Below are 25,799 nucleotides of genomic sequence, written 5' to 3'. Positions count from 1 at the left end.
TTTTTTTATCGTTTTCATTAGTGGATTTTGTGTTTTTTTCGTTAACATGGACAAAATGGGGTGTATTTGCATGTTTTTACAAACCACCCACTTTTGAACCATAAGGGGTGTATTCGCACATGGCCTAAACCACATAGAGTCAAAGTGGACTTTGCCCAATGAAATAATATTCAAACCATGTTATCTCTCTTTACATATATGGCTAAAGATTAATTGTATCAATGCATGGACTGATTCGAGTTTGGAAAATGGTGTTTTATTCACCCAGATTGGAGGATTGCATAAATATTGTAATTACTTGATCAAAGTACCATTTGTAGAGTGAATTAATGATATAGATAACTATCATTTGTCCATGCTTGCTATTTGATGGAAACCTACTGGATATATTAAGTCTTAAAATCACCCTTGACCTGGGTTTGGATCCCAATGGTGACCCAAGTTCTTGAAAAGTCTAAGTTGGAGTAACTATTCAGTGCCCCCACCCCTTCTCCACCAAATATTGTGGTGAGATCCACACACTTTCACTTGAGTCCCATAACAATGTGTAGTGGAAAAGGGGCCTGAGACACCACGTGATGGTGTCCCAGGGGCATAGAATAATTTTTCCTAAATTGGGTTCGCCTCGTACGCATGCATGCGCGTTGCTGCTCTGTACGACCAACCGAACTCGAGCATGGGTATATGAGAAATGTTTCGTTAGTTTTGGGATTTGTGTTGCCCCAAAGCCCAAGGCTCTAACCCAAGTGGGGTGGAGAAGGGCCTAAATGTCCGTAGAATAAGTCTCAGGTTCAAGTTGATTGAGCGACATCGACATGTTATTATAACTGACTAACCAATACGATGCTGATATTATCAGCCTATCATTGTAGTTGAAGAGAAGTCTGTCAAACATAAGAGTATTTTCAATGGGCCTCTCTACATTTCTGCATGTGTAAAATATGTGTTATCACATTGTTAATCTATTGTGTAGGTGATTACTCCAATGAATTACTTAAAAAGTGTGTTATCTATTATCAACATATTTCAAAAACCCTTACAATTTAAAAAAGAAAAAAAAATGAGCCATTTCATTTTCTCACTGGTTGAACTTGAACCTAAATAGGTGGGGGCCCATTTGTTATTTGCTTAGTTACATGATCAAACTTTGCACACATCCTAGCGCATATTGAAACTAACACACTCTAACACATTAAATGACACAATGGTTTTGCTAATCTCTATCTACTAGGCGGAGGATAATATGCACATAATTTCAAACAAGTTCGAATATTACTATATATTTTACGGATATTAATACACTTTCACAAATATCAAAACATATTTCTCGGATATCAATGCACCTTTTGCTTGGGGTGTTCACGGTCTGGATCGGATCAGATTCCTAAAAATTCGAGGACCGAACTTGTAGTCACAGTTAAAATGAAATCCGTGTCCAGACCATAAGTCCTACGGTCCGGTTTCAATCCAATCCGTGACTCGCGTATTAGTTACGGTTTTATCCATGGATTTCGTTCAACTTTTCGTACTCAACAAAGACACGATCCAACACTTCCCTTGTCATTTTTGTAAACCCTTCCTCTAACTCAGAATCAAAAAGTTCACTAACACATAATTTTACATACTTCAACTTAAAACGGGGATCCAACACAATAGCAATCAACATCGTCATAATCACTTTTTCACTTTACCCCAAACGAGGAGAATAGAAATGAACTACTTTACTGAAGTCTCTCTAGCGTTACTTGTACAAAAAAATTTATGCTTTTACTCCTATGTTTTATGTAGACCTACACTATATTCCATTATTAAGGTAAAATACTAAAATTGGTAAAGAAAAGTTTTACTGGTACTGAAAATTATTTATATACATATATATATATATATATATATATATATATTATTTATATAAAATAAATATCTCACGATCCGGTTCAGTTAATCCACGGTTTCGTAATGAAAATCTGTGGACCGAACCACAAGTTACGGTTTTTTAATTTTTCAATCCGTATCCGGACCATTAATCCCCGGACAAAATCCAAAAGATACAGATCGATTCGGTCCGGACCGGTTTCACGGTTCACCGAATTATTTGCACAGCCCTACTTTTGCCAACTATCCTATCCCTTTTGGACGGAGATTAAAATAATCCATAACACAATCACTGAAACACCTCACACACCTTTTTCTTTGTTAATTCTTAATTACGCACCACCACTAATAAATAGTACACCCATTAGAGATGCTCTAAGCAATTCGTTAATTCCATTAGTATCATATATTTGCTTACCAAATCAACTCTGTTTAGTGACTGGTACTTAGGCCATCCACAGTGGCATAATCAAAAATGGATAATCAAAAGTTGACACATCAGCTTTTGATTATCCATTTAAGAGGTTGCTAAGCTTAACAATGTTGAGGTTCACAATGGTCACTTCTAGTCCATAACTAAAATAAGGGATACACTACAATTACACTCTCTCTCCCCTTGTGTTTTCCACCATTGATCACTTCCCTCCATTACACTTTTTTTTTGGCAAAAATATATCGATTTTCTCCTTTTATTTTGGGAAAAAAATTGGTGACTTCCTTCCCTAATATTATGAATTTGAAAAAAAAATCATGTACTCAAAAAAAAAAAACAGATATGTTCTTGAATTTGTAAAAAAATATAAGGTTCTTTATGTACTCAACCACAGGGAGAGGAACGAAAAAAGAATAAAATAAAAACGAAAAAAAAAAGTGAAATACCTTAATGCGGCGACAAATGTTTTCCACCATTGATCACTTTCCTCTACTACGGTTTTTTTTTTTGGCAAAAATATATCTATTTTCTCTCATAATTTTGGAGAAAAAATTGGTGACTTCCTTCCCTCATATTATGAATTTGGAAAAAAAATTTATGTACTCAAAAAAAAAAAAACAGATGTGTTCTTGAATTTGTAAAAGAATGCAAGATTCTTCATGTACTCAGCCACAAGGAGAGGAACGGAAAAAAAACGAAAAAAAAAGTGAAATACCTTAATCCGGTGACAATGAGTTGAATTGTAAATGATTGAAAGATATGAGCTTCACTTTTGGAGGGAAAGAAAAAGAAAGAGTTTGTGGCCAAAGAAAATGAGATATAGAGCATGCGAAGAAAATAAGAAGAAAATACCATTTGAAACACGCGTGTACATAAATTTTAGAACCAGTTAATTTATGTGATGTGATATCTACAAATTTTGATTATTGAAAAAGGTTGCTAGTTTTGGTTATCCAAAACCCAAAATTTGATTATTTCTAAGAATGTTGTTAAGTTTGATTATACCATTGTGAGCCATCTTTTATCCCAACATTGTTAACTTTAAAAATAATTTGCTTTTGATTATGCTACTGTGGATGGCCTTAAGGATAATAATATTGATGCAGATCGATCTCAGCCAAAAATACTGTCATCTCATATGGATAGTTTTTCTTTTTTTATTGACCCGCTCATATCGTTGAGTTGAATGTAGGTAGGAATATATTTATTCAATATATATCTGCGAGAATACGAGTGTGATTCCAAATTAACATGCAATGCTAATTAAAATATTGAGCAAGATTATATTCCCAAACATGTTGTTACCATAATTTTTTTTTTTTTTTGGTAACAAAGGAACAGCTTTACAGCCAGACCACTAAATGGACCTGACTGCACAATCAAAACCTTTGGAAGAACTAGTGCGGCCACACCAATCACGACACACCACTTACTTTAGGGTATCACTCGGTGGGAAATATTCAAACCCCTTAAGGAGTATTCTAAAAGCTGCCTGGACATCCGCCCGAACTATTAGGACAGCCCCTAAACATGCATGCATAGGTTTGATAAAAGCCCCATATAGTGGTCTGGATAAATATATCATCTTTAACACACCTTTGGCAGATAACACCGAATCCCAGTTATGATTGGGAACAGAACTGTCAAAATTTCCTTGATTCCACTCCCGCAGATAGCAATTTTGAATTTTCATGTTATGTAAAACATTCGGACACAAGGGTTTGCGCCAGCACCTCGAATTTAGAGAGTTAATCCTTCCTAATTTTCCGGTCTGAAACTTCCTTGATACTATCAACTTATGTGAATTCAGTCCACACAGGGCAATGCTCCGGCAGTAAATGGGCTTCTCATTAATGGACGGGGAGAGTGGTTGTTTCAAAATAACTCGAGGTATGAGTAAGCTAACACAAATACCATGAATTATAACCAAAAAAAAAAAAAAAAAGATACTATGAGAGAGAGAGAGAGAGAGAGAGAGAGAGAGAGAGAGAGAGAGAGAGAGAGAGAGAGAGAGAGAGAGAATTTCTGAATGTTATGCTAGCACATATCAACAGATGTTACTTATTGGACTTCACAGGCAATAATATTGGGGTCTCAAAATATTTGAGGCCCATTTGGGCCCACTTTGATGATCAGACTTGTTTATTGTAAAATTAGTCAACCCGCATGCACAATCACATAATAAGTAAAATTAATTGAATACCAATGAACACCTCAATGGAGCTCATTTTATCTATCAAGAAAATGATTATTCAAGTTATGATCCAGTGTGCCCTATTTATTTTTTTTAAAATTGATCGACGGGTATCCAATCAACTTGATTTTTACATGATAGCTCTTATCAATGATTTGTACAATTAATGGAGTCTGATCATCGCAGTGGATTGAACTAGGGCCGAAAATGGCCAAAAATGACCGAAGCTGCCTCCTTCCATAATAATAATATATAAAAGGAGGAGATGATTTCACAAGTCTGGCGAGGGAACATTTTGTACCAAATCATATATAGTTGTAGAAACCCTCTCAAAACACACAATAATATTAAGATTGAAACAAGAAGATCAAACTACATGGCTATATTTGATATTAGGACATTAAGCTCACAAAATGAAGGATATTTAGCCCTAGCTACTTGAACTTGAGTTTTTAAACCATAATTCATCAAAAGCACCCTAGTAGAAGAGGAGGAAAAAGAAAAAAAAAAAAAAAGGAAAAAGAAAAAAAAAAAAAAAGGGAAAATAAATAGGCTCGGGACAAAAAGTTCAAGCGGGGATTATCCTATCCGATGGCCTTCCTTTGAATCCCTCCTTAATTAAGACTGTGGTACCTGAAAATTGAAATAGAGCATATCTGTTAAGAAAATAACAGTAGAAGAACAAATTCATAACATGGGTACATCGCATGTAGATCTCGTTGTATGTAAAATTCTTAAAAAACCAACTCATTTAAAAATTTAAGTTGTTAGACAGAGACCTGCTTCTTCTTCTTTCTTTTTTCTTTTTTTTAGATTTTTTACTTTGGTTTTCAAAATTTCCATCATTTTACAAATTCCGATGGTAGTAGCGCTCGCAATAAAAATGGTTTTACAGTACAATATAACCTCTTGAGGTGTTTGTGAGAGGTTCTTTTGTGGTTACCTGTAAATTCTGAGTTGTAGGTTATAGATTTCGAAGATATCGATCGAGAATCTATAAAGTGTTTGAAAATGTGAAAGATATAAATTGTTACATCTGATACCTAATTAAACACCTAGATATTCTTTAGCTGAAAATAGGAGGTCCGCATTTTAGCAAAATAAGGAATCTCACCACAAGAAGGTGACTATATAGGTGTTAAAAAGAGAAATAAAATGGAGAAGTATTGACCTTGGCCAAAAATGGAGAATCAAATATCAGAAAGAGGATTTGCTGGCAGAGTCTCGAGGTGCATTGCATTTGAAACACTCCATCCGGCTAGCAAAGTTGTGCTCATTGCACCCTGACCTGTTTTATTTCAAAAAAAAGAAACTATTAAATGGATTAATTAAGTACAATATAATATGCATGCACGTCTCTATGGATTTCATTTTTCAAATTTATCCTTTTCAAAAAAAAATTAAATAAGGGATCAAGAGACAAAAATATCATGTATATATCTTGCGCAAATTAAAGTTTACCTCGTGCAAATCCAATCGCCGGATTTCCATCCAGAGCGGCTGCTCCCACCCCCGCCCCCGCTGCCTCCTCCACCGAACCCAAAACCTCTAGTACGAGACGTCTCACTGTCAAAGCCGCCAGAGGATGAGTCCTCCTTGGACAAGCCGCACTTGAAGCAGCTTGAGCGGCTGGCAAAGTTGTGGGCTCCGCAGTTTCCCATGGTGCAGTACCAGTCGCCAGGCCTCACGTCTGGACCGGTACTAAAACTGAACGGTGAGCCACCACCACCACCACCCCCCCTCCCACCGAAACTTCCGTAGTCACCGCCCCTCTCTCCGGGTCTTGGCTCCCCGCATCTTTGGCACGAGTCTCTTCTCTGGAAGTTGAGGTGCTGGCATGACCTGCAGTTCCAATCTCCTGGCCTGTTCATGTTTCCTGCAGAGAGAGAGAGAGAGAGAGAGAGAGAGAGAGAGAGAGAGAGAGAGAGAGAGAGAGAGAGAGAGAGAGAGATCACATGTTAGGTTAAGTACGTACTTCAGAATGTTAGAGGAAAATTGAGTCATATGGTTTTCTAAACAGAGAATATTGATCAGCTCATAGTTCTCTTGTAGTCAACTTATAAGTGAGTGCATGAAACCCTCACTTCAAAAAGAAAAAAAAAAAAACTTGACAGTTCTGGAACTCCATTCACAACGAGACAAAACTAGACATCGTTGTCGTTACGAATATTGTAGGACCGGACATCCGGTCATTAAAATAAATAGTGAGAATTTTGTGCACTGATCTTCCCATTGTATCGTGGAATGGAGTTTCTGAGGAAAGAAATCTCGAGCCATAAACAATAAGGAAAAAGTGTTACACTAGCTCAAATGGCTATGGAAACTTCACTTCCTTTAATGAAATAATTTCCACCATGGGCTATACAAACAGAAGGAATTATTCAAACATAGCCAAGGGCTGGATCTGGGGACCCGGTAGGTGCAGTACTAAAGGGTTCCCGGCTCCGACAAGGACTAACCTTGAAAAAGAAAAATGGAAACATGGAAAAGGCTAACCTTGAGAAAACAAAGATGGGGATATGCAGTTGTAGCAGTTAAGAAGAAGAAGAAGAAGATGAAGAATCAGTGGAGGATGAGATTGTGATAAGTAAGTAAGTGGGTGGGTGAAGTTTGGTTGTGGGAGTAGTGGGTATATATACATGGGGTTGGGGCCAGACGAGTTCGTGGGGATCGAGGCAGGCAGCCAGTGGAGAGAGGCTGAGGATGTTCTTTTTCAGATTCTTTCAATTGGGCATCCTTTGAACAGGAATCAGGATGCTGCTAATTAAGCAGAACTTTGTAAAGCAGATGCAAAGCGGCCGATTCGGTCTTTCATCTCGGCAAGTGTCGGTTCGAATTTTAACCGAGCAATGAATCGTTCAATGCTTAGATCTTAACCGAGCAATAGATTTGTATGCGCTTAGATTCAATTTGAACCGTCCGATGAATGACTCGATATATTGACCGCTCGGCATCGCTTTGCAAGGATTCTTTGAATAATGGAATGGAATCACCTTGAGATTAATTAGAATTGAATAAGCAAAAGAGATAAAGAGAGAAAATAAAAATGAGATGCCATTCCAGCTAAAGAGAAAAAACAATATACTGATCAAATTTAATAAAGATTTTATTACGGCTTCTTTTTTAAGGCCTCCAGAGGTGTATCGACACGTAGAAAGAAATTTCACACATCTTACGTAAATGCCCCCAGCCCTCATTAAATTTGTTTTAATTTGCCTTTCAGTTAGGGTACTATATCTAAACAATTATCACTCTCTACGTACGTTTCAATACACTCTCAGATGCAAAATCATGATAACTGGATGTTCGAGTCAGTTTGCACGCACTTCGACTTATTGTTTACTATACATTCTTCTATTGATTAATTGAGGAACGGCAAGGACAACCTATGCATAAAGCCTTTAATTTTGAGAGGCCTCACTTAGGGAATTTTTATAAAATCTCTCCTTTTGCCGATCAAAAGAAATTTGGTTGATCAGAGGCCTCACTTCTATACACGTTTATTTATACCATGAGTTTGATCATTTTCTCTAATTCCTAAGATTGGAGTGTTCTCCAAAAAATACCCACATATAGATAAGTTTTCATAAAATGTGTGATACACAATACAATAATGAATGCTGTAGTGTATATAAATTACAGAATTGAATATTCGCTATTAGGTATGTTTTTGGCTTAATAATGCTGTTGAATTATTATTTTTGATCTTTATTCAAATCTTTTTCGCCTCTGTTGGTTTTGCGTTAATTTTTTATAAATTATTGGTCCGTCTTGACGAGAGAAAACTAATAAGAAAAATGTTATCATCAATACTTCAAAAAAATTCACTAAACACAAAATAATATGAAACAAACAGATATTTTGAATTATTATATTCTTTATTTAAAGTTCCTAAAGTTTGTTTTGTTATAAGATCCCTTTTGTCAAATCAATAGTTTATAAAAATTTAACACAAAACTAAAAAAGGCGAGAAAATTTGAATAAAGAGATTACTAATCCAAACGAATTATATTTATCAAACCAAACACCAGCCATTTCAATGACCACACTAAACACTCACGCTCTTAGCTAGAATCGAACTCTCATCTTCCATGCCATTGGGCTACAAGGCCTTTGGCATTAGATTTTGTAATTACCAACATCACAAATAGGATAAAGGTCCACATAAGCGCAATTTGGCCCACGTATTTGCCTGTCGATTCAGAATTGGATAAGAGGGAACAAAATTAACTATTTCTTACCAGACAAAATGAATATTCTAAGATCTGTAATCCTTTAACAGAATACCCCACCGGCCACACTCCCCCTTATTCTTGTGTAATCTTATCTCCTATCTTGTCTCCTTTCAGTAATATATATACCTTGCGACAGAAGGCCACTTTTTTTACCACATATTTGTGCGGGCTTCGCACCAGTATGTACATAACTTTCGAAGAAATGTAAGTTCGAAAGTTATGTTGATGAAGAAGATTTCTAAAACATCACGTGAAGCACCAAGTGACGGTGCTTTAGGAGAACTGAATGCTCCCCTGTGACCCACTTTACCAACGGTCACTTGAACACAGAAAATGGTGAATGCTTTACAATTTTTTTTGAATATTCCATATTTGTACTTGAGACTCAATTTTGTACAGACACGTCAAAAGGGCCATGGGACAACCCTAGATTTCACAGCAATTGAGTGGATCGAGTACCAATTAAAGGTACAAATTATAGTGCGGACGATATTGTTCTTGCGTTATTTTTCTTTTAATTCTTTTTATACATTGTACTTGCATCCTTTATCACAGTGCAAATACAAGACACAAATTGCTCAGAAAAAAAAGAAGAAGTGATGAGATCGATTTTGTTCAAATAACGGTAGCGGACTGCGTAACGTACGGTAGCGTTTGCTGTGTATTGGAAGCGATAATATTGAATGATACGTAGCGAGAGTAGCATATCGTTACAGTGAATTTTTTAAAGTTATTTCTGGCGCTAGAGCGCCTTAAGCGGCTATATATGAAGCGAGCAAAAGATTAGATAAAAAGCGATACGCCACCGGAATCGACCGATACAGGTGAATTCTTGGTAGCGCTGGTACAATAGGGTGCATGGGTACCAAATGACGGAGAAATTGCTACACAGCGGCCGATAATTAAGGGCAAGGGTCCTGTCCAATGAGTAACCAATTTGGATCATTTTTAGGTCCTTCCCGAACCCACAAACAATGATCGAAACCGTTCGCTTTTTAGAGCTCGTCGACAACATTGACCACGCAAAAAATCACGTTGATCGGATATTCCAAGTTAAATCCTTGGCTATGTCTCAGGTTTTAATCCTTATTTGCATGTATTTACGTTTTCACTTACTCTGTAGTATTTTATTTATGTGCCACTCGTGCATGTCAGATTCGGAAGCCGAAGCTCAAGTTCTGATTTTCGAGAGGGTAATTTAATTAAATAGCTAATTAGCCAAGAATATATTAATTAATTAATGAAGCAGGTTATTATAAATTAATTGGAAATAATTAATGTTAGGGGGTTCAAAAATCAAAGTAAGTAAAATCTGAATGAGTTTCGATAAAGATAGTCGAAGCTGATGATGGGAAGAGAGGTCTTCGAGGTCCAATTTGACCATCTTTTTCTTTTCTTTTTTTCTCTCCCAAACAAACACTGCAATATTCCCCCTTTTTTTGCTGTCACATTTCTGTTCCTCATCATCCTCTCCTTTTTATACATGCATTTTGAATCTCTCTCTCTCTCTCTCTCTCTCTCCCACAAATATGCATCCATAAAATAAATTAATGAACGGCTGGAATTTTAGAACTTTTAATTTAATAGTAAAAGTTTTGGTTATTATTCATGTCACCAAGTTTTGTAAGAGTTATGTTAAGACTATGTTTTTTAGGATGCGAAAAAGGTTAGATTCTTCGATCACAATTTACTTTGTCAACAATTTTGTTGGGGAAATTCGATTATTAAAAAGACCTAAGCAGCTATAAATTTCTTTGGCCGATTTCGATGCCCTTAAAACATCATAAGTTAGCCTAACTTCTGAATGAAAAGTTAAAAGATTGGATCAAGTACTTAAACATGTTCAGTCTAGCTGGTTGTTACGAATCCACTTTAAAAAATATTTAAAAATTTATCAACGGGTCGGATCGTTTGTGTGAAATCCGTAGTGAGCCCCACACGGCAATTTACGCAGTATGTACGAACCCATGGTTTGTACCAATAGTGGCGCTCCTTATCACTAGAAGTAATTAGTGCTACAATATAAAAACTCAAAGTACGATATGCACTTTGGATTATAAAATCATCACATCCACAGATAATTCACAACCACCTTGGATTTGTTGTCGTTTTGAATTCAAATACATAAGTCACAATTTTTTTGTTGCAAACAACAGAAACATTGTATGGATTCGAAGTGTGTATTCTCGTGCTTTCCTATTAACACCAGCAAAAAGTTAACGTTCTAGTGATCAAAACTTGAGACTCAAGAGTTTTGATTCTTTTTAAAATCTTAGGTTCAAAATCTCTCATGTTAGTCCATATGAAGCTTTGATTTGCTTCGACTGTGCGTAAGTGGGCGATGGAATTGAGCCTCCCAAAATTATTCAAAGTGCACGTAAACTAGTCAGGATACCTAAATTGTTAAGAAAAACAACAGCTAAAAAGTCACTAACATGCAAGTTATAAGAAGCAATTTTGAAGTATAGCCACCCAATCTCCACAAATGACACCGGAAGGAAAAGAAGGATGATAAATATAAGAAGACACCGTGACATAGGGAAAGGGGTGAGCAAACACAGCAGCATGCAGTTGTGCCATATTTCATCGTCCGTCTCAACAATTAATGGTCTGGATTAAAAAAAAAAATTTCGGAAAAAAGTTAAACTCTTCTCTAGAAGAGTTGTTTTAAAATTTGAACCGTCCAAAAAATATTTATGAACAGTAAAATTGCGCACTGATGCACGCTGCTGTGTTTTGCTCACAACAGCCCCGATTCCATGAGATAGTATATGCATGTATCAATGTGATTAGTACCCTTTTCTTGGGAAGTGGGAAAGGGAAGCTGTAGCAAGCTGCGTAAATTAAAGCGAACAAGAGAGAGAGAGAGAGAGAGAGAGAGAGAGAGAGAGGAGGAGGGGGGACTGATTCGATTCTCTTTGGGAAATATGCTTCCATGCATGACCATGACCAATGCCCAATAACCCCCTTAACGTTTTACGTACCTTTACCTTTTCTCTTTTCGGTCATAGATCCATACAAATCTAAGCCCAAATAATAATCAATGTCGAAATTTTCCTTTCTTGGTTTCTAAGGAAACAAACAGGTGTGTGTATGAGCGATTGGTCCCATGCACCAGTTTCAAAAGAAGCTTCATTAGATCTCAACTGGTCAAAAATAGGCAACAGATTCAAGTAGACTACACGTACTTTAATTTGAGCACGCAATCTAACTAGATTTTGACTAACTCATTAACTATGAGAACCTAGGAGTCTTATGAAACCTACTAAGGCATTTTTGAAACCTTTCCCTTCTTTTATGTTATTATATAACCCTACTCGATCTTTTCTCTATCTATGTGTGTCGTTATAAGGACGGTCGCAAAATTTCAACTCGGCAGGGGCAAACGACTTTGTAAAGACGCGCGGATATTAGATCAGTCATTTAAATGTTAACAAATTCTGCACAGTTAGTGGTTGCTTGGGAGGATTTCCGTCTCCCAAGGTTGACCCTAGGCCCTCCCTTGGTCCGTTTTTTTTTTTTAGGTCCGCCCTTGGTCTATTGGTCAGAGAATTGTGTTCATCATCGTGTGGAGAGAGCGATTTGGTTCTGTTCTTGCATCTGCAGTATGAATGTGACTGTACGTCTGGTCCTTCATCTTTGAGACCAACCTAGCCAAACAAGATCAACCATCGATAGTGCCTAGCCTGCTGTACATTTGTCGAGAGGCACTCTGATACCTAAATAAGTGTCAATTGAAGAGAAGGAAGGTATAGAACTCTTTGGTGAACGGTAGCAACATACTTTTCTAGAGTGTAGTTCTATACATGCTTTACATTATGATCGAGAATCGACTTAGGCTCCATGTAATTGTGTGCTAGGCACATGCCTTAGAATGTCACGCCCTAACTACCATTAGGATTTGATGTCATGCATGACGCACTGAGTGCGATGTGAACTAACTCCACGTGGTCGAGCTATTTCACGTAATATCCACTTGGCCTATCTTTTTTCGGATTATACATATTAATAGGATATTTATGTCACACCACGGTTCAAGTAAGGGATCATTTATGGTTCTTAGCGTACGAAACTCCCCTTTTTGGATCAAATTTAGATGATCTGAGCCGTTCAATATGTGCAAAATTTGATTTTAAGGGTCGCGGTGATAAATCAGCCAAAAAAATGATTAGAAAGGGCTTGATTTAAACAGTTTTTTATTAAACCGTTCAATAAAAGCTGCTCCAATCAAGCTCTTTCCGGTCATTTTTTTTGCTAATTTCTCGCGTGGACCATTAAAATCACGTTCTGATCACTTTGAATGGCTTGGATCATCAAAATTTGTTCGAGAAGGTGAGATCCGCACGATATTACCGTAAGGGATCCCTTACCGGATCCTTACTGATCTCTGTCATGTGTACCGTGAATGGTAATTATGAGATGCTTGCATGGTCGGTTGCGTGCACGTGTGGGCTGTAGCTGCGTGTGTGACGTCATTCTCAATGATAAAATTTACCTCTTGCAGTAAATTTTTTTTTTTTTTTTTTACTTTTTAGTCCTCCAATATCTTTTTATTGTGCTCTGGTACAGTCCTAAACCCAAAATGTTCACATTCTGATTTCGCACTGTTTCCCATCTCAAAACCCTGAAAAAGTTTTATCTTTGGCAGCAGTAAAACTTTATTCCTTACAACCAAAACAAATCCCACTATAGGCCATGTGAAATTCAAATACTAACTAGCAAGCCCTTGGGAAGCCCTTTGTTTTTGGAATTTTTTTCAGCGAGGGCGAGCGAGGAGTTAGTAGGTTTTAGAGGCTATCCATAACCTTAAATTCCAAACACCCACAATGAGGCTCGAACCCTGACCTCCCACATAGGGAGGACCAGAAGATGCCAACTAGACTAGAGCTCATAGGCAGAAAGACCTTTGTTGAGAATGCCTTGAATTGGTGGTTCTTTTGGTAATGAGCGTTTGGATGGGAGCTGCGCGTCTGTCCGGATGGGCCTTTAAGGAATTGATGCGGAAGACCTATTGCCAATTTCCGTCCAGACGGAACCTTACGTCTTACATCCAAACGGTCGGATGCTGTATTGATCCGTACTTCACATTTTAGCACAATTTTGTACTCTCCAATAAAAGGCAACCTTTGGAGATTCTAGGGTTTTGTTGACGCAGCAGAAATAACAAAGAGATTAGTTGCGTACTAATCAAACGAATGATAGGTACTCGTAGCCATGAGCAGTTCTTGAATCCTCAAGAGAAAAAGACAAAGTCTGAATATTATTGATAAAAAAAGCTGCATAAACATTAGGTTACAACCCCTTTTATAAGAAAAAGGCGTAATCTTAGCAAAATCCTAACTCAAAAACAAAAATTCCCAAAATTTGGGAAAATTAATAAAATTGGAAAAAGGAAAGAAAAACATGACTTTCCCAAAAAGAATCAACTCCTACGGAATTATACGCTAAAAGTTATTAACGAAACAAATATTTCCTAAAATAGCAAAAACGTCCAATTGGAGGCCTAAACAAAAGAATTAGGCCGAAAAACACCACCAGTCACGACTTATGGTGGTGAGTATTGATCGCAGTGCGAAAATGAGTCAGCCCACTAAGTTTGGGCCCGATCCGAGCTCGTCCGAAAGTTGCTAAATAGGGTAATTTATAATTAAACAACGTTTGGACATCCGAGGCTTCGACCGGTCCAATTGATCATGAAATTGGGCCTCCGCGTGTTCTACATCATTTGTTCTAAGAGCCATTCCCTTGTCATTAGGGTTACAAACAAGTCGAGCTGAGCCAAGTCAAGCTTTAGCTCGTTCAGGTTTGGCTCGCCATCCTAGCTAGCTCAAGCTCGAAACGTGCCAAGAAGTGTGGGCTCGAGCTCGGCTAGCAAAATATTCCACAGGCTCGGGCTCTGCTCGCAATGGCTCGAAAATCCGACCTCGGCTCAGCAAAGCAACACAAGGGATTGGCCGTCTCTTTATAAAGTGATTTGCGTTGCTCACTGGTATAAGAGACAGATGCGGACGTATTTCCTTGGGATTGCTTGCATATATACGCACAAAATAATAGCTCGATTAACCAACATTATACACACAAAATCTTATATATTATGTAGTATACAGAATTCAGTCAAAAAACATAACCTTCATTCCAAAAAAATTGTCTATTACGCAAAATAAGAGCTTAAAAAATATAATTTTGAACAAACTTGATCAACAATATTCACTTCACCCTGTGGGGAATCGAACCCCTTAAGGATTCGGTGTTATCTGCCAAACCTCTTAATGACTGTTCTGTTCCCAATCATAACTAGGATTCGGTGTTATCTGCCAAAGATTTGTTAAAGATATATTTATCCAGGACCACTATATGGGGCTTTTATCAAACCTATGCATGCATGTTTGATAAAAACACATACCTAAAGGTTGCCCTAGTTGTTTGAGCGAATGCTTTTAGAATTCTCTTTAAGGGGTTCAATTCTCCACCGGATGAAGTGAATATTGTATGATCAAGTTTGTTCAATAACATCTTTAACTTACCCCAACAAAAAAAAAAAAAAAAGGCTCGTAAGGTAATGGATAATAGTGAATATTGTTGGGAGTAAATTCTAGAGGGGGGAGAATTTGAACTTGTCGAAAATTGTTGAAATTGAACATGGTGATACACTCTCTGTGGAGTTTTAGTCGATTTTGTCGCTGAAGCTTGAATAGGGCGATCTTAGTAAATTGCGTTCTATTTGGGGTTCGTTTGTTTTTTGAGAATCAAGCTTCAATTCAGCTATATACCCCTTCTCTTTTCTTTTTTTTGGCATTTGGGTTTAGAGTTTGATCAGCGGTCTTGCATAGGTGTGGATGCAAATGAGCTGTTCTTTTGCAGTGGAGTTGTTTGTCTGCAAATGGAGCTTTTGCCTGAGTTGCTAGTGTTGTTTAGTGTAGGTTTATTGGTTCAATTTTGTCTTCTGTAAGCATGGTTCTGGCCCTTCTAGGCAGCCAAAGCAGGGATTTGGTGTAGCTGGACCTGAGTTTTGATGTAGTTTTAGGCATTCCGTTTTTGGCTTTCTCTCCGGCTGAAGAGTTTGTGGTTGGGTTCTCTGGTTTAGTTTTGCTTTTGGAGGTGTATTATTGATGGTGGTTTGGGTTTATTTGTTCCTTGTTTGTTTTCCATTTGCTCGTAGTCTTTCTTTGACCCTTGTTGCTTTTGGATGGCATCTTGTCCTTGTTCTTCGAATCTTGGGCGGCGCACGATTGTCGAGTTCGATTGATCATTTTCTGCCGTGATGCCGTCGTTCCTTTGATCCGATTAATCTTTACAATTCTAATCCAAAGATTTATAAATTTCTTTCGGCGATCAAATAAATAAAGTGGATGGTGGATATTTGACCTCACTGTAATATAATTACAAGCTTTGATAAGTACAAAAAGAATTATTACAACTCCAAAACCAACAAAAGAACTGGGGGCTGTAAATGGTATGAACCCGGGGATCCTGTTGTCCCATCTGGGCCGTCCAATTTCGGTAATGGACAACTCAAATTTCATCTCGGCTATAGATGGATGGACGGTTGATATTGGTATATACAAAGATAAGCTATCTAGGAGATATCACTGAAATAACTGATTGAACATTTTGCGAACCTTGCCCTTGCTGGATTTTCAATGAATCACCCTCAGTAGTGCTGCTTCTGCTAACATAGCTCAGAAGGCCAGGCTCTTTGGGATAAGGCAGAGCCATGGTCTCATTACTAAGCATCGATACGACGTCGAACATTGACGGTCGATCTTCCGCTCTCTCTTGCACACACAAGAGACCTAATTGTATGTACCGGAGAACTTCGCTTGAAGAACAAGAATTCGCCAATGTCGAGTCCATTAACTCTGTGTTTTCCCCTTCTTTCCACAAGTTCCATGCCTACAAAAACCGATTCCATCAACAAAACGAACATAAAATTAGATCGCTTCTAGAAACTCAAAAAAAAAAAAGGTGGGAAGGGGATATAGAGTAGAAGAATTCTGACTTCCCAAGTTCACAGTGTATCATAAAGCAAAGGATTATCAAAAGGGGCTTACATAGCCAAGTAGGTTTGAAGAATGGTCAGTATCAAAGAAGGCAACGTTCCTCTTGCCGGTTATTATCTCGAGCACAATGATTCCGAAGCTGAACACATCAGATTTTTCTGAGAAAAGGCCGTCCATGGCATATTCAGGAGACATGTAGCCACTGCTCAAAGTGATATTCAAATGTATTAGACAACGTATATACTTCATGTGTATATGTGTGTGCTAGCACTAGTCGTTAGGTCGATTGTTCTTTTTCGTTTTTTTTTTGTTTTTGCAAATGAAGCAAGTTCTTCTACTTACTATGTTCCGACAATCTTTTTCGTTACAGCTCGCTTTTCATTCTCCTCGAAAATTCTTGCCATGCCAAAATCAGATATCTTGGGAGTCATTTCGCTGTCCAACAAGATATTACTTGTTTTCAAGTCACGATGAATTATCCTTAACCTAGAGTACTTGTGAAGGTAAAGAAGCCCCTGAGCGATTCCTCCGATAATCTTTGTACGGCCTGCCCAATCTAATAACTTCCGTTTGGTTGAATCTGCGTTCAAGATGAAATTTGCATCCATCAACATACAAATCCAGAAGGAACTTGGGAGACAATTCATATGTCAAAGATCGCGAAATGCATACCAAAAATGAAGGAGTCCAAACTCTTGTTAGGCATGTACTCGTAAACCAGTATATTTTCTCCACCATGAATGCAACACCCTAGTAGCCTCACGAGGTTCCTATGCTGGAGCTTAGATATCAAGCTTATTTCATTTTTGAACTCCACTATTCCTTGTCCAGATCTCGTGGAAAGTCTTTTCACCGCGATTTCTTGACCTTGCGGCAATGTACCCTAAAGAAGAAAAGAACAAAAAAAGCCTCAATAATATCGTGGGTTAGAAGAGCGGATTACAAAACCATATACAAAACTGATGCAATCGATGATTTACCTTGTAAACATGTCCGAAACCTCCTTCTCCAAGAATATTCGATATTGCAAAATAATCGGTAGCTGTTTCTATGGTAGAAAAACTGAACATTGGCAATTCCTGGTCTTTCTCTCCACTCAATTCAAGTTTAGCTGCAGCAGTTTCATTGTTCATAGATGATGCTGCACCGGTGCCAAAATCTAGCACGGTGACCTGGTTTAAATCAACTTGGCTCTTTGCTTGATTCACTAGTAACAATATACCAACATATAAAATCTCAGAATTTATTTTTGTTTTTGGCTCAATAATCTTGGCATCTTGCCCGCAAATATTGAAAAAAGTATTCGAAAGATCCCACTAAAATTTTGTACTTTTACCTTTTTATTGTTGGCAAACGCGATTCTAGATACTTAACCCCACCAATGTCACTATGGGTACAGATTTGATATCTGTATCCGCACGTACATAAAAACAGTCCGATTATCAGACTACAAACCTGTACTCACGCGTACAGAACCCATATCGTTTTTTTTTTTTTTTTGAAACTGGCAAGCAATTCATTTCACAATACCCGAAGACTACAAAGATTTCATCAAAAAATACAAGAATTAACCAAAACTACCAAACCCTTGACATGGAAACACACAACCCATATCGTTTCTGCAACCCCACTATCTGGAAATCGTGTTTGGGGGTGGGTGTGTGTGTGTGTGTGTGTGAGAGAGAGAGAGAGAGAGAGAGAGAGAGAGAGAACCTGTGGAATTTCGATTTTTGCGATTGCGATGTATGTAGCACCACAGGGAGACTACAATTAGAGTAACGGTGGCCAACGAAACCCCAAGAATCAACCACAGCATCCTTTCGCTTTCTGCTTCCAAAAGTTAATGACAATCCAATGATCAGGTACTAATTAGCCTTTAATTAATTTTCTTGATCAAGAATTTTCTAATGTTCGATGAGGTTGTTCTGTTATATGTTTCAAAAAAAACAGGGGACCTTCAAACTGTTAACCAATATTAATCCCACCATGGAAATAGAAGGAAAAAATAAATTAAATTGATAATCGTATGAATTTTTAAAATGATAAATCGCGAGTTCGTACTCACTACTATTTTTAAAATGATGAAAAGTTCGTACTTACTATTATGATCTATTTCCCGTTATGTAAATCAGTAAATGATAAATAATGAGTTTGTACTTACTATTTTTTAAATGATGAATCATGAGTTCGTACTTACTATTATGATCTATTTCCCATTATGTAAATGATATAAATCATGAGTTCGTACTTACTCTTTTTTGTTGGAATGTTATCGCGGACATAGACTAGACCTCCTCCTTGTTGTATGATGTTGTATAGATGATCCTTACTCCCAGCATAAATTTGACATCCGATTTGATTTGTCGGAGTAATATACGCAAGACACGAACAATTGCTCGCGCAAATGGATTCGCAGTCACTAAAACTCATCTCAATCGAACCGTTAACGATTGACGAATTTTGGAACGAACCGTTGATCGCTGAAAACGTGCCATTGCAGGAGGACGGAGATGGAGTCGAGCAAAAACTGGCATTGACTGTATAATTACCTGAAGCTTCACATAACGAATGACTCATCATTGAAATACCTCGATTAGAGAGGGTATATTCGTCAATGAGCCCGGTTGAGGCCATAACAAGCCATGACATAGAATAATTCCCGATGGTAGTGAAAGTGAAATAAGCCTCATTCGGGTTAGAAAAATAACTAAAATTAAAGCTATTGGAATAATTCGCGAAAAGTAAATGAATTCTTTTTCCATCCCAATAGCCAATATCCACGTGAGTGCTATCACCGCGATAGACAGTCAAATTCGCGACCTTGTAATCGACTCCTAACGTGAAATCTCCGTGGCCAGGGTCAGTTGAACTCTCCCATGCCGAGAGAAAATATGGCGTTGGCACATCGCTCGTTAATCCGAACCAACCAATTTTCATTCCAGGAAGATAAGTATCCGATGGATAATCAAAACTCTGCCAGACCAAATTCGTGCCCGCCTGGAGGACAAAGTTTCCGGTATCAAGAAGCGTTGCGGTTGTGTTTGGGTACGCTGAGAGCGCGCCAGAGTTGACAATCATCGGTGTTAGACGCCTGTCTTCCAGGATCAGATTTCCGTCGTCCCTTACTTGAAGAAAACAAGTGGAATCGGTCAGGGGATTATCGCGGTTGGCAACCCACACGGGCCTTTTCTGGGGGTCATCCACGAACCATATTCCCAGGTAGCGATTGCCGGTAGAAGGGACGCCGAAGAAGCCCAACTCGAAAACTCCACCAGCAGAGACAAGGGTTTCATTGTTTCTCAGTGTTCCTCCAGAGCTAATGGAATAGTCTTGTTCATGGGACAAACCAAACATGAAGAAGAAAATGAGCAAAAGATAAGATGAAGACCCTCCATAATTGGTTCCCATTACAGAGGGATTAGATGACTGAAATTGGAGAGACCTATTTTAATGGGGGATGACTAATGGAATTTGCAGTTTTAATGAGTTCTATGAAGCAATAGATCAATGGGTATAATGGGACAACTTGAAGATCAAGTAGATAATTGAAAAGCATATCCCCTGTATTGAGTAGTACTCCTATATTAATAGGACCAACCCCAACGTCAACTGGACCAAGATGATGATGAATAGCCTTGGCAAGTCGTAGTCGATCGAGTGCTATTTTCTTTGGCCATGCACCTAAAAATTGGATGAAAATTACTCACCTTATCGACCATTTGATCCCGTCCTGATTATTAGAACCGTTCATTATGTCATGCGTGATTTTCTAACTTTTTCATGCAAAAAATTAGCTCGTTTGAATATCAGTATGTCCTTGATCGAATCACGCAATTCTTGGTTTAAAATTCCAGAATAAAAATCTTACTGAAGATCATAAGTATAAATCGATCAAGAACTTCAAGTTATCCGACTGAACTGATTTTGTGTAAGGAATGTTATAATAAGTTGCGCTAAGCAATTTGGTATGACCGTATGAGACGCTCCACCCACATAAGGCGGATATAATATTCATCCACTCTATCGATGGGCGGACAAAACAGCACTCGTGTAACATATGCTAAATTTTGACGTATATGAAATATGTTATGGTGGTAATTATGACATGAATAGTAGTTTGTCAAATTATAAATACCTTTATTAACAAAAAGAGAGAGTAATTTAAGTGAGAGATCTAGACTGAAGATCTTCTCTTGCAGATAAATTATACTCCTAATATTGGCTTGAGATCTCATCCTATAGTTTTATAACCTATAATAACGTACTATTCTTCTATACACGTTATCCATATATTCAACTCCGTATATGTATACCAAGTTTGAATCTAAAAGAGTTTGGTTCTTATATAAGTTATGTATACATTCAACTCCGTATATATAACATAATCCCTGGTAATATATGCAGGGTGCGCAACTTAAACCAACTCCTACTGCTAATCCCTCCTACAGTCGTTTCACACGCTAAGCGTTAGGGTGAAGTAGCTTCAAGAATTGTGCATTGGGGTGATCGAGGTGGCCGGAGAGACCTTGAAGATATAGTTGCACTTTTCTTGAATTTTCTGAAGCAATAGATCAATGGTTAATGGCAAGTCATATAGTCGAGTTACTCAATCATTGATCCTGTCTCATCGGTATGACCATATGAAACGTGGACGTAAGGTAGATAATATTCCTCCACTCTATTGATGGGTGGACAAAATACTGAAATAACACTCGGATAGCACTCGCGTAACATATGCTAAATTTTGACGCTATATGAAATAGGTATGGATGGTTATGACTGATCGAATAGTAATTTTTATCAAATTATAATTACCTATTAACAAAAGAGAGAGTAAGTTAAGTGAGAGATAGACTGAAGATCTTCTTGCAGAAAAATTATACTCCTAAATATTGGCTTGAGATTTCATCTTATAGTTTTGTAACCTAATAACGTACTATAAAAAGGGAGCTCAGTTTTTGAATCTTACATACATCCACCCATAAATCCTAACCATTGAAACCTATCTCCACAAATCCTACGGCTGAGAAACCTTTCCTATTCCAATAGAAGACATGATATATAGATTACCATTTAGTTTTTAAATTTTAAAACATTACCAAGTATACACCCGTTTTTTAATTAATTATAGACATTAAGATTTTTACAAGAAAATGTAACATATCCTGATGCAGCAGAAGCCAATTGAAACACGAAACTACTAAATTGAGTCTGAATCTGTTGATTCGTAACGAATACCCGGAGATCGAAATCCTTCTCTAAACCTGTTTAGTCAAAGAATACCCAGGAATAAAGGCATCAAACACTTTGTTGAAACACAAAACTACTAAATTGAGTCCAAATTCGTTGATTTGTAACGAATACCCGGAGATCGAAATCCTTCTCTAAACCTGTTTAGTCAAAGAATACCCAAGAATAAAGGCATCAAACACTTTGTTGATTCTGTAGAATACCAAAGAATTTGGTATAAAAGAGAACACTCTTTATAATTTCATTAATCATCCAAAAACTGAATAGCCCTAAGGCTTACAACATAATTTATAGTAGGAGAAACCCTACACACTAGGAAATAAAGAAAAAGGAAACTACCAAAGTTAGAATCGAGTCTTCTTAATCAAATAATTCTTAAAAGGAAACTAAATAAACTAAATTGAAAAACTAAATAATGTAAACACTTATTTCTATAATTGCAAGATTCCTAACAAAATAAATAAAAACAAAAATAAGGAACTTTCTATTTTTTTTTTTAAATAATATATAATCTTTTCATTTTGCATCATATCCTTTAATTTAGGAAAAAAGATTCTTTGATAAATTTGTAAAAGATGACCAGTAATCAAATCCTTCCATTTGTATTGGATTCTCTTTGACAATATATTTTCCTTATTGGTACGTCAACGTTGTATTTTAGCTCACTTAATTGAATACCAATATCAAAACCCTCCAAATCTCATTTGAATTTTCAATACTGTAGTGAGAAACTACATTATGGAAATTGTAAAGATTCATTGAAAGTTTTCACTCCATGATCTGTGGGATAATCTGAATTTAAAGAAAAAATAAAATCACAAGTCCAAAATTTATTTAAAACTATGGGCCAAGCCCAACCCAAGGATAATACCCCAGAGGAACAAGAATGATGCATGAGACTAAAGGAGGAAATGAAGGGAGAGGAAGTCTAGGAAATTAAACAAAATTTATATCCTTCGTATATACGACTCTGTTGCCAAGTTTGTTTTTTGTGTATGTGAGTATTGGGAATGTAGACCAAATTGTAAAATAATTACAAGTTTGTATAAATACAATTTTCTAAAATGGCAAACTCAGTGCGCAAGGCACTCTTACGTCATTGCGGAATCTAAAGAACGGTTGATGTATGCAACATTATCCTTGCAAACAGAGGAGTTGTTTCTGGGACTCAAACCCGTGACCTCCAGATCACAATAGAACAACTTTACTGTCGTGCCAGTGTACGAACCCGTCAGATGTACAATTTTCTGTGACTACAAATCTGGAACTAAAAAATGAACTCAGGGCTGCCAATGGTACACAAACAAGCTAGCCTATCTAGGAGATATCACTGACACAACTGATTCAACAGACGTAACCCATGGTCCTTGGTTGTTTTTTGATGACTCGCCCTCAGTACTGCTGCTGACATAGCCCAAAAGAGCAGCCTCTTTGGGATAAGGCAGAGCCGTCGCCTCGTTGCTAAGCATCGAGACGACCTCCGGCATTGACAGTCGATCCGATGGTCTCTCTTGCACGCATAAGAGACCTATTTGTAAGTACCGTAGAGCTTCGATTGATGAGCAAGAAATCGTTAATGTCGAGTCCATGAACTCCGTGTGCTTCCCTTCTTTCCACGAGTTCCATGCCTGAAGAAAGATCGATATTTCGTCAACACACCTAACAAAAAAATTCAAGCAGCACCAGAAGTATGTACTATTTGAGGAAACAAAGAATTATCAAGGGTGCTTACATAGCCAACTAGATCTGAAGTATGAAGAGTCTCACAGAAGGCAATGTTCCTCTTGCCACTTAATATCTCTAGCACAATGATTCCGAAGCTGAACACATCTAATTTCTCAGAGTAAAGGCCCTCCCGGGCATATTCAGGAGACATGTAGCCACTGCTCAATGTGACGTTCCAATGTGTTAGACAATAATGAATTATGTGTGTGCGTGTATTGATTTTTGTAAATTAAACAAAGTTCTACTTACTATGTTCCAACAATCCTTTTTGTCATAGGTCGACTTTCGTTCTCCTCAAAAATTCTCGCCATGCCAAAATCAGATATCTTGGGAGTCATATCGCTGTCCAACAAGATATTACTTGGTTTTAAGTCGCAATGTATTATCCTTAACCTAGAGTACTTGTGGAGGTAAAGAAGCCCTTGAGCAATTCCTTCGATAATTTTTGTACATTTTGTCCAATCTAATAACTTCCGTTTGGTAGAATCTGCAACGAAGAAAGAATTCACCATAATTTAGCATACAAATCAAGGTGAACATCTAAAGACAATTCATATATATGTCAACAACAATAAAATGCATACCGAAAATGAAGGAGTCCAAACTATTGTTCGACATGTACTCGTAAACTAGTATATTTTCCTCGCCATGAATGCAACACCCGAGTAAACTGACAACATTCTTATGTTGGAGCTTAGAAATCAAGCTAATTTCATTCTTGAACTCCATTATCCCCTGCCGAGATCTTGTGGAAAGCCTTTTCACCGCGATTTCTTGACCTTGCCGCAGCCTACCCTAAAGTTAAGGGCCAAAACCACAACAATATATCGTGTTAGTAGCGCGGAAATTTGGCATCAATAGGAAATAACGTATGTAATCGATGATTTACCTTGTAAACCGTTCCAAAGCCACCTTCTCCAAGTATATTTCTGATTGCAAAGTAATCGGTAGCAGTTTCTATGGTAGAAAAACTGAGCATGGGCAAATCCTGGTCTCTCTCTCCATTCAATTCAAGTCTAGCAGCAGCAGTTTCATTGTTCATAGATGTTGCATTAGTACCCATTTGAAGTATGAAGACTTGGACTGCACTTGTATTTGCATCATCTTGGCTCCTTACTTGGTTCACTGGTAACAATACCAACATAATTACTAGGGTCACGACTGAATTTTATGCATGAATGTCGGATGCAGGGGCGGACCTACAAAGGGGGCGGGGCCATCTCCGGCCCCACTGTCTTCTTATATTATGAAGTTAGTCTTTATGTTATAATATAATATATTGTTAAAAAATTAAAACATAAAAAAGGTGGTTGTAATTGTGATATCAAGTAATCACTGACAACATGCTATCAACCATCTCTCGAAATTTATTTTCTGACATTGTAAAAATGTTCTATATATGCAAACTCGAAGAACATAAACTATATTCACGTTAGAATCAACTGTTCCTAACATGAAAATTCTATCTTAACGCGTCCCCTTGAATTCAAATACTAATTCCGCCACTAGTCGTTGAATGTGTTGGTGTCACGAGCTGAGGGAGGGTGTGGTCTCTGGAGTCAAGTGACCTTATTGTGCTAGTGAAATCTCTTAAAACAAGTTTGATATTGATTAATAGTACTATACAGATTTGACTCACGGATATTTAAAATAAAATAAAAAAAACCTATTTCAAAGAGCCCACTAAAATTATAAACTTCGCCCTTTTCCCGTTGCCAAATGCGAGTCTAAGTATTTGACAACCCCACGATCCAAAACTCATGCGGGTGTGTATTCGTATGTGAAAGAGAAGTAGAGAGAGAACCTGTGGAATCGCGACGTCTGTGACGTATGTAGCACCATAGAGAGGCTGCAACTAGAAAAATGGTGACCAATGAACCACCAAGAATCGCCCACAGCATCCTTTTGCTTCCGGCTTCTAAAAGCATCAGTCCAATTATCAGTTATCGAAAAATTATCAATCCAATAATCATTTATGAATTCTTTAGATAAAGAATTTTCATTTACATGATCGTGATCAGTTAATACAGTAATATTTAATAAGCGAAGAAAGAGATTCCCGCAGTCGTTTTCGGAGTGTCTATATTACG

The 25,799-nt window shown here is 37.5% G+C and overlaps 4 protein-coding genes across 4 annotated transcripts; all 4 read right to left on the bottom strand.

Annotated features, from left to right (window-relative positions):
- Nucleotides 1-4,811: 4,811 nt before the first annotated feature.
- On the bottom strand, nucleotides 4,812-7,183 carry LOC131315864 (uncharacterized). The gene is made up of 4 exons (XM_058345079.1): nucleotides 6,996-7,183; nucleotides 5,961-6,375; nucleotides 5,671-5,787; nucleotides 4,812-5,132 (listed from the first exon to the last, which is right to left on the bottom strand). The coding sequence occupies exons 1-3, from the start codon at nucleotides 7,138-7,140 to the stop codon at nucleotides 5,697-5,699; spliced, it is 651 nt and encodes a 216-aa protein (XP_058201062.1). The 5' UTR covers nucleotides 7,141-7,183; the 3' UTR covers nucleotides 4,812-5,132; nucleotides 5,671-5,696.
- Nucleotides 7,184-15,975: 8,792 nt separating this feature from the next.
- Nucleotides 15,976-18,652, bottom strand: LOC131316071 (G-type lectin S-receptor-like serine/threonine-protein kinase SRK). The gene is made up of 6 exons (XM_058345347.1): nucleotides 18,448-18,652; nucleotides 17,715-17,941; nucleotides 17,407-17,617; nucleotides 17,077-17,314; nucleotides 16,786-16,936; nucleotides 15,976-16,627 (listed from the first exon to the last, which is right to left on the bottom strand). The coding sequence occupies exons 1-6, from the start codon at nucleotides 18,548-18,550 to the stop codon at nucleotides 16,307-16,309; spliced, it is 1,251 nt and encodes a 416-aa protein (XP_058201330.1). The 5' UTR covers nucleotides 18,551-18,652; the 3' UTR covers nucleotides 15,976-16,306.
- A 241-nt stretch (nucleotides 18,653-18,893) lies between these two features.
- Nucleotides 18,894-20,115, bottom strand: LOC131316073 (G-type lectin S-receptor-like serine/threonine-protein kinase At1g67520). Its single transcript, XM_058345348.1, has one exon. The coding sequence runs from the start codon at nucleotides 20,086-20,088 to the stop codon at nucleotides 18,934-18,936; it is 1,155 nt and encodes a 384-aa protein (XP_058201331.1). The 5' UTR covers nucleotides 20,089-20,115; the 3' UTR covers nucleotides 18,894-18,933.
- A 3,109-nt stretch (nucleotides 20,116-23,224) lies between these two features.
- Nucleotides 23,225-24,829, bottom strand: LOC131316595 (G-type lectin S-receptor-like serine/threonine-protein kinase SRK). The gene is made up of 5 exons (XM_058346014.1): nucleotides 24,599-24,829; nucleotides 24,294-24,504; nucleotides 23,959-24,196; nucleotides 23,717-23,867; nucleotides 23,225-23,612 (listed from the first exon to the last, which is right to left on the bottom strand). Exons 1-5 carry the CDS (start codon nucleotides 24,770-24,772, stop codon nucleotides 23,298-23,300), a joined length of 1,089 nt encoding a protein of 362 aa, XP_058201997.1. The 5' UTR covers nucleotides 24,773-24,829; the 3' UTR covers nucleotides 23,225-23,297.
- Between the last annotated feature and the right edge of the window lie 970 nt (nucleotides 24,830-25,799).

Source organism: Rhododendron vialii, chromosome 2a (assembly GCF_030253575.1).
Source record: "Rhododendron vialii isolate Sample 1 chromosome 2a, ASM3025357v1".
NCBI classification, from domain to species: Eukaryota; Viridiplantae; Streptophyta; class Magnoliopsida; order Ericales; family Ericaceae; genus Rhododendron; species Rhododendron vialii.
This window is presented reverse-complemented; position numbering and strand designations above follow the sequence as displayed.

What these genes read in the sequence shown, in the direction of transcription:
- LOC131316073 (XM_058345348.1), bottom strand. Translation starts at nt 20,088, where the DNA reads ATGTTTGGTTTGTCCCATGAACAAGACTATTCCATTAGCTCTGGAGGA.
- LOC131315864 (XM_058345079.1), bottom strand. Translation starts at nt 7,140, where the DNA reads ATGTATATATACCCACTACTCCCACAACCAAACTTCACCCACCCACTT. An exon ending in CCCATCTTTGTTTTCTCAAG is followed by an intron (nt 6,376 to 6,995) that starts GTTAGCCTTTTC and finishes CTCTCTCTGCAG; the next exon opens with GAAACATGAACAGGCCAGGA. An exon ending in GGCGATTGGATTTGCACGAG is followed by an intron (nt 5,788 to 5,960) that starts GTAAACTTTAAT and finishes GAAATAAAACAG; the next exon opens with GTCAGGGTGCAATGAGCACA.
- LOC131316071 (XM_058345347.1), bottom strand. Translation starts at nt 18,550, where the DNA reads ATGCTGTGGTTGATTCTTGGGGTTTCGTTGGCCACCGTTACTCTAATT. An exon ending in GTTTCGGACATGTTTACAAG is followed by an intron (nt 17,618 to 17,714) that starts GTAAATCATCGA and finishes TTTCTTCTTTAG; the next exon opens with GGTACATTGCCGCAAGGTCA. An exon ending in CTTCAAACCTACTTGGCTAT is followed by an intron (nt 16,628 to 16,785) that starts GTAAGCCCCTTT and finishes CGGTTTTTGTAG; the next exon opens with GCATGGAACTTGTGGAAAGA.
- LOC131316595 (XM_058346014.1), bottom strand. Translation starts at nt 24,772, where the DNA reads ATGGGTACTAATGCAACATCTATGAACAATGAAACTGCTGCTGCTAGA. An exon ending in GCTTTGGAACGGTTTACAAG is followed by an intron (nt 24,505 to 24,598) that starts GTAAATCATCGA and finishes CCTTAACTTTAG; the next exon opens with GGTAGGCTGCGGCAAGGTCA. An exon ending in CTTCAGATCTAGTTGGCTAT is followed by an intron (nt 23,613 to 23,716) that starts GTAAGCACCCTT and finishes ATCTTTCTTCAG; the next exon opens with GCATGGAACTCGTGGAAAGA.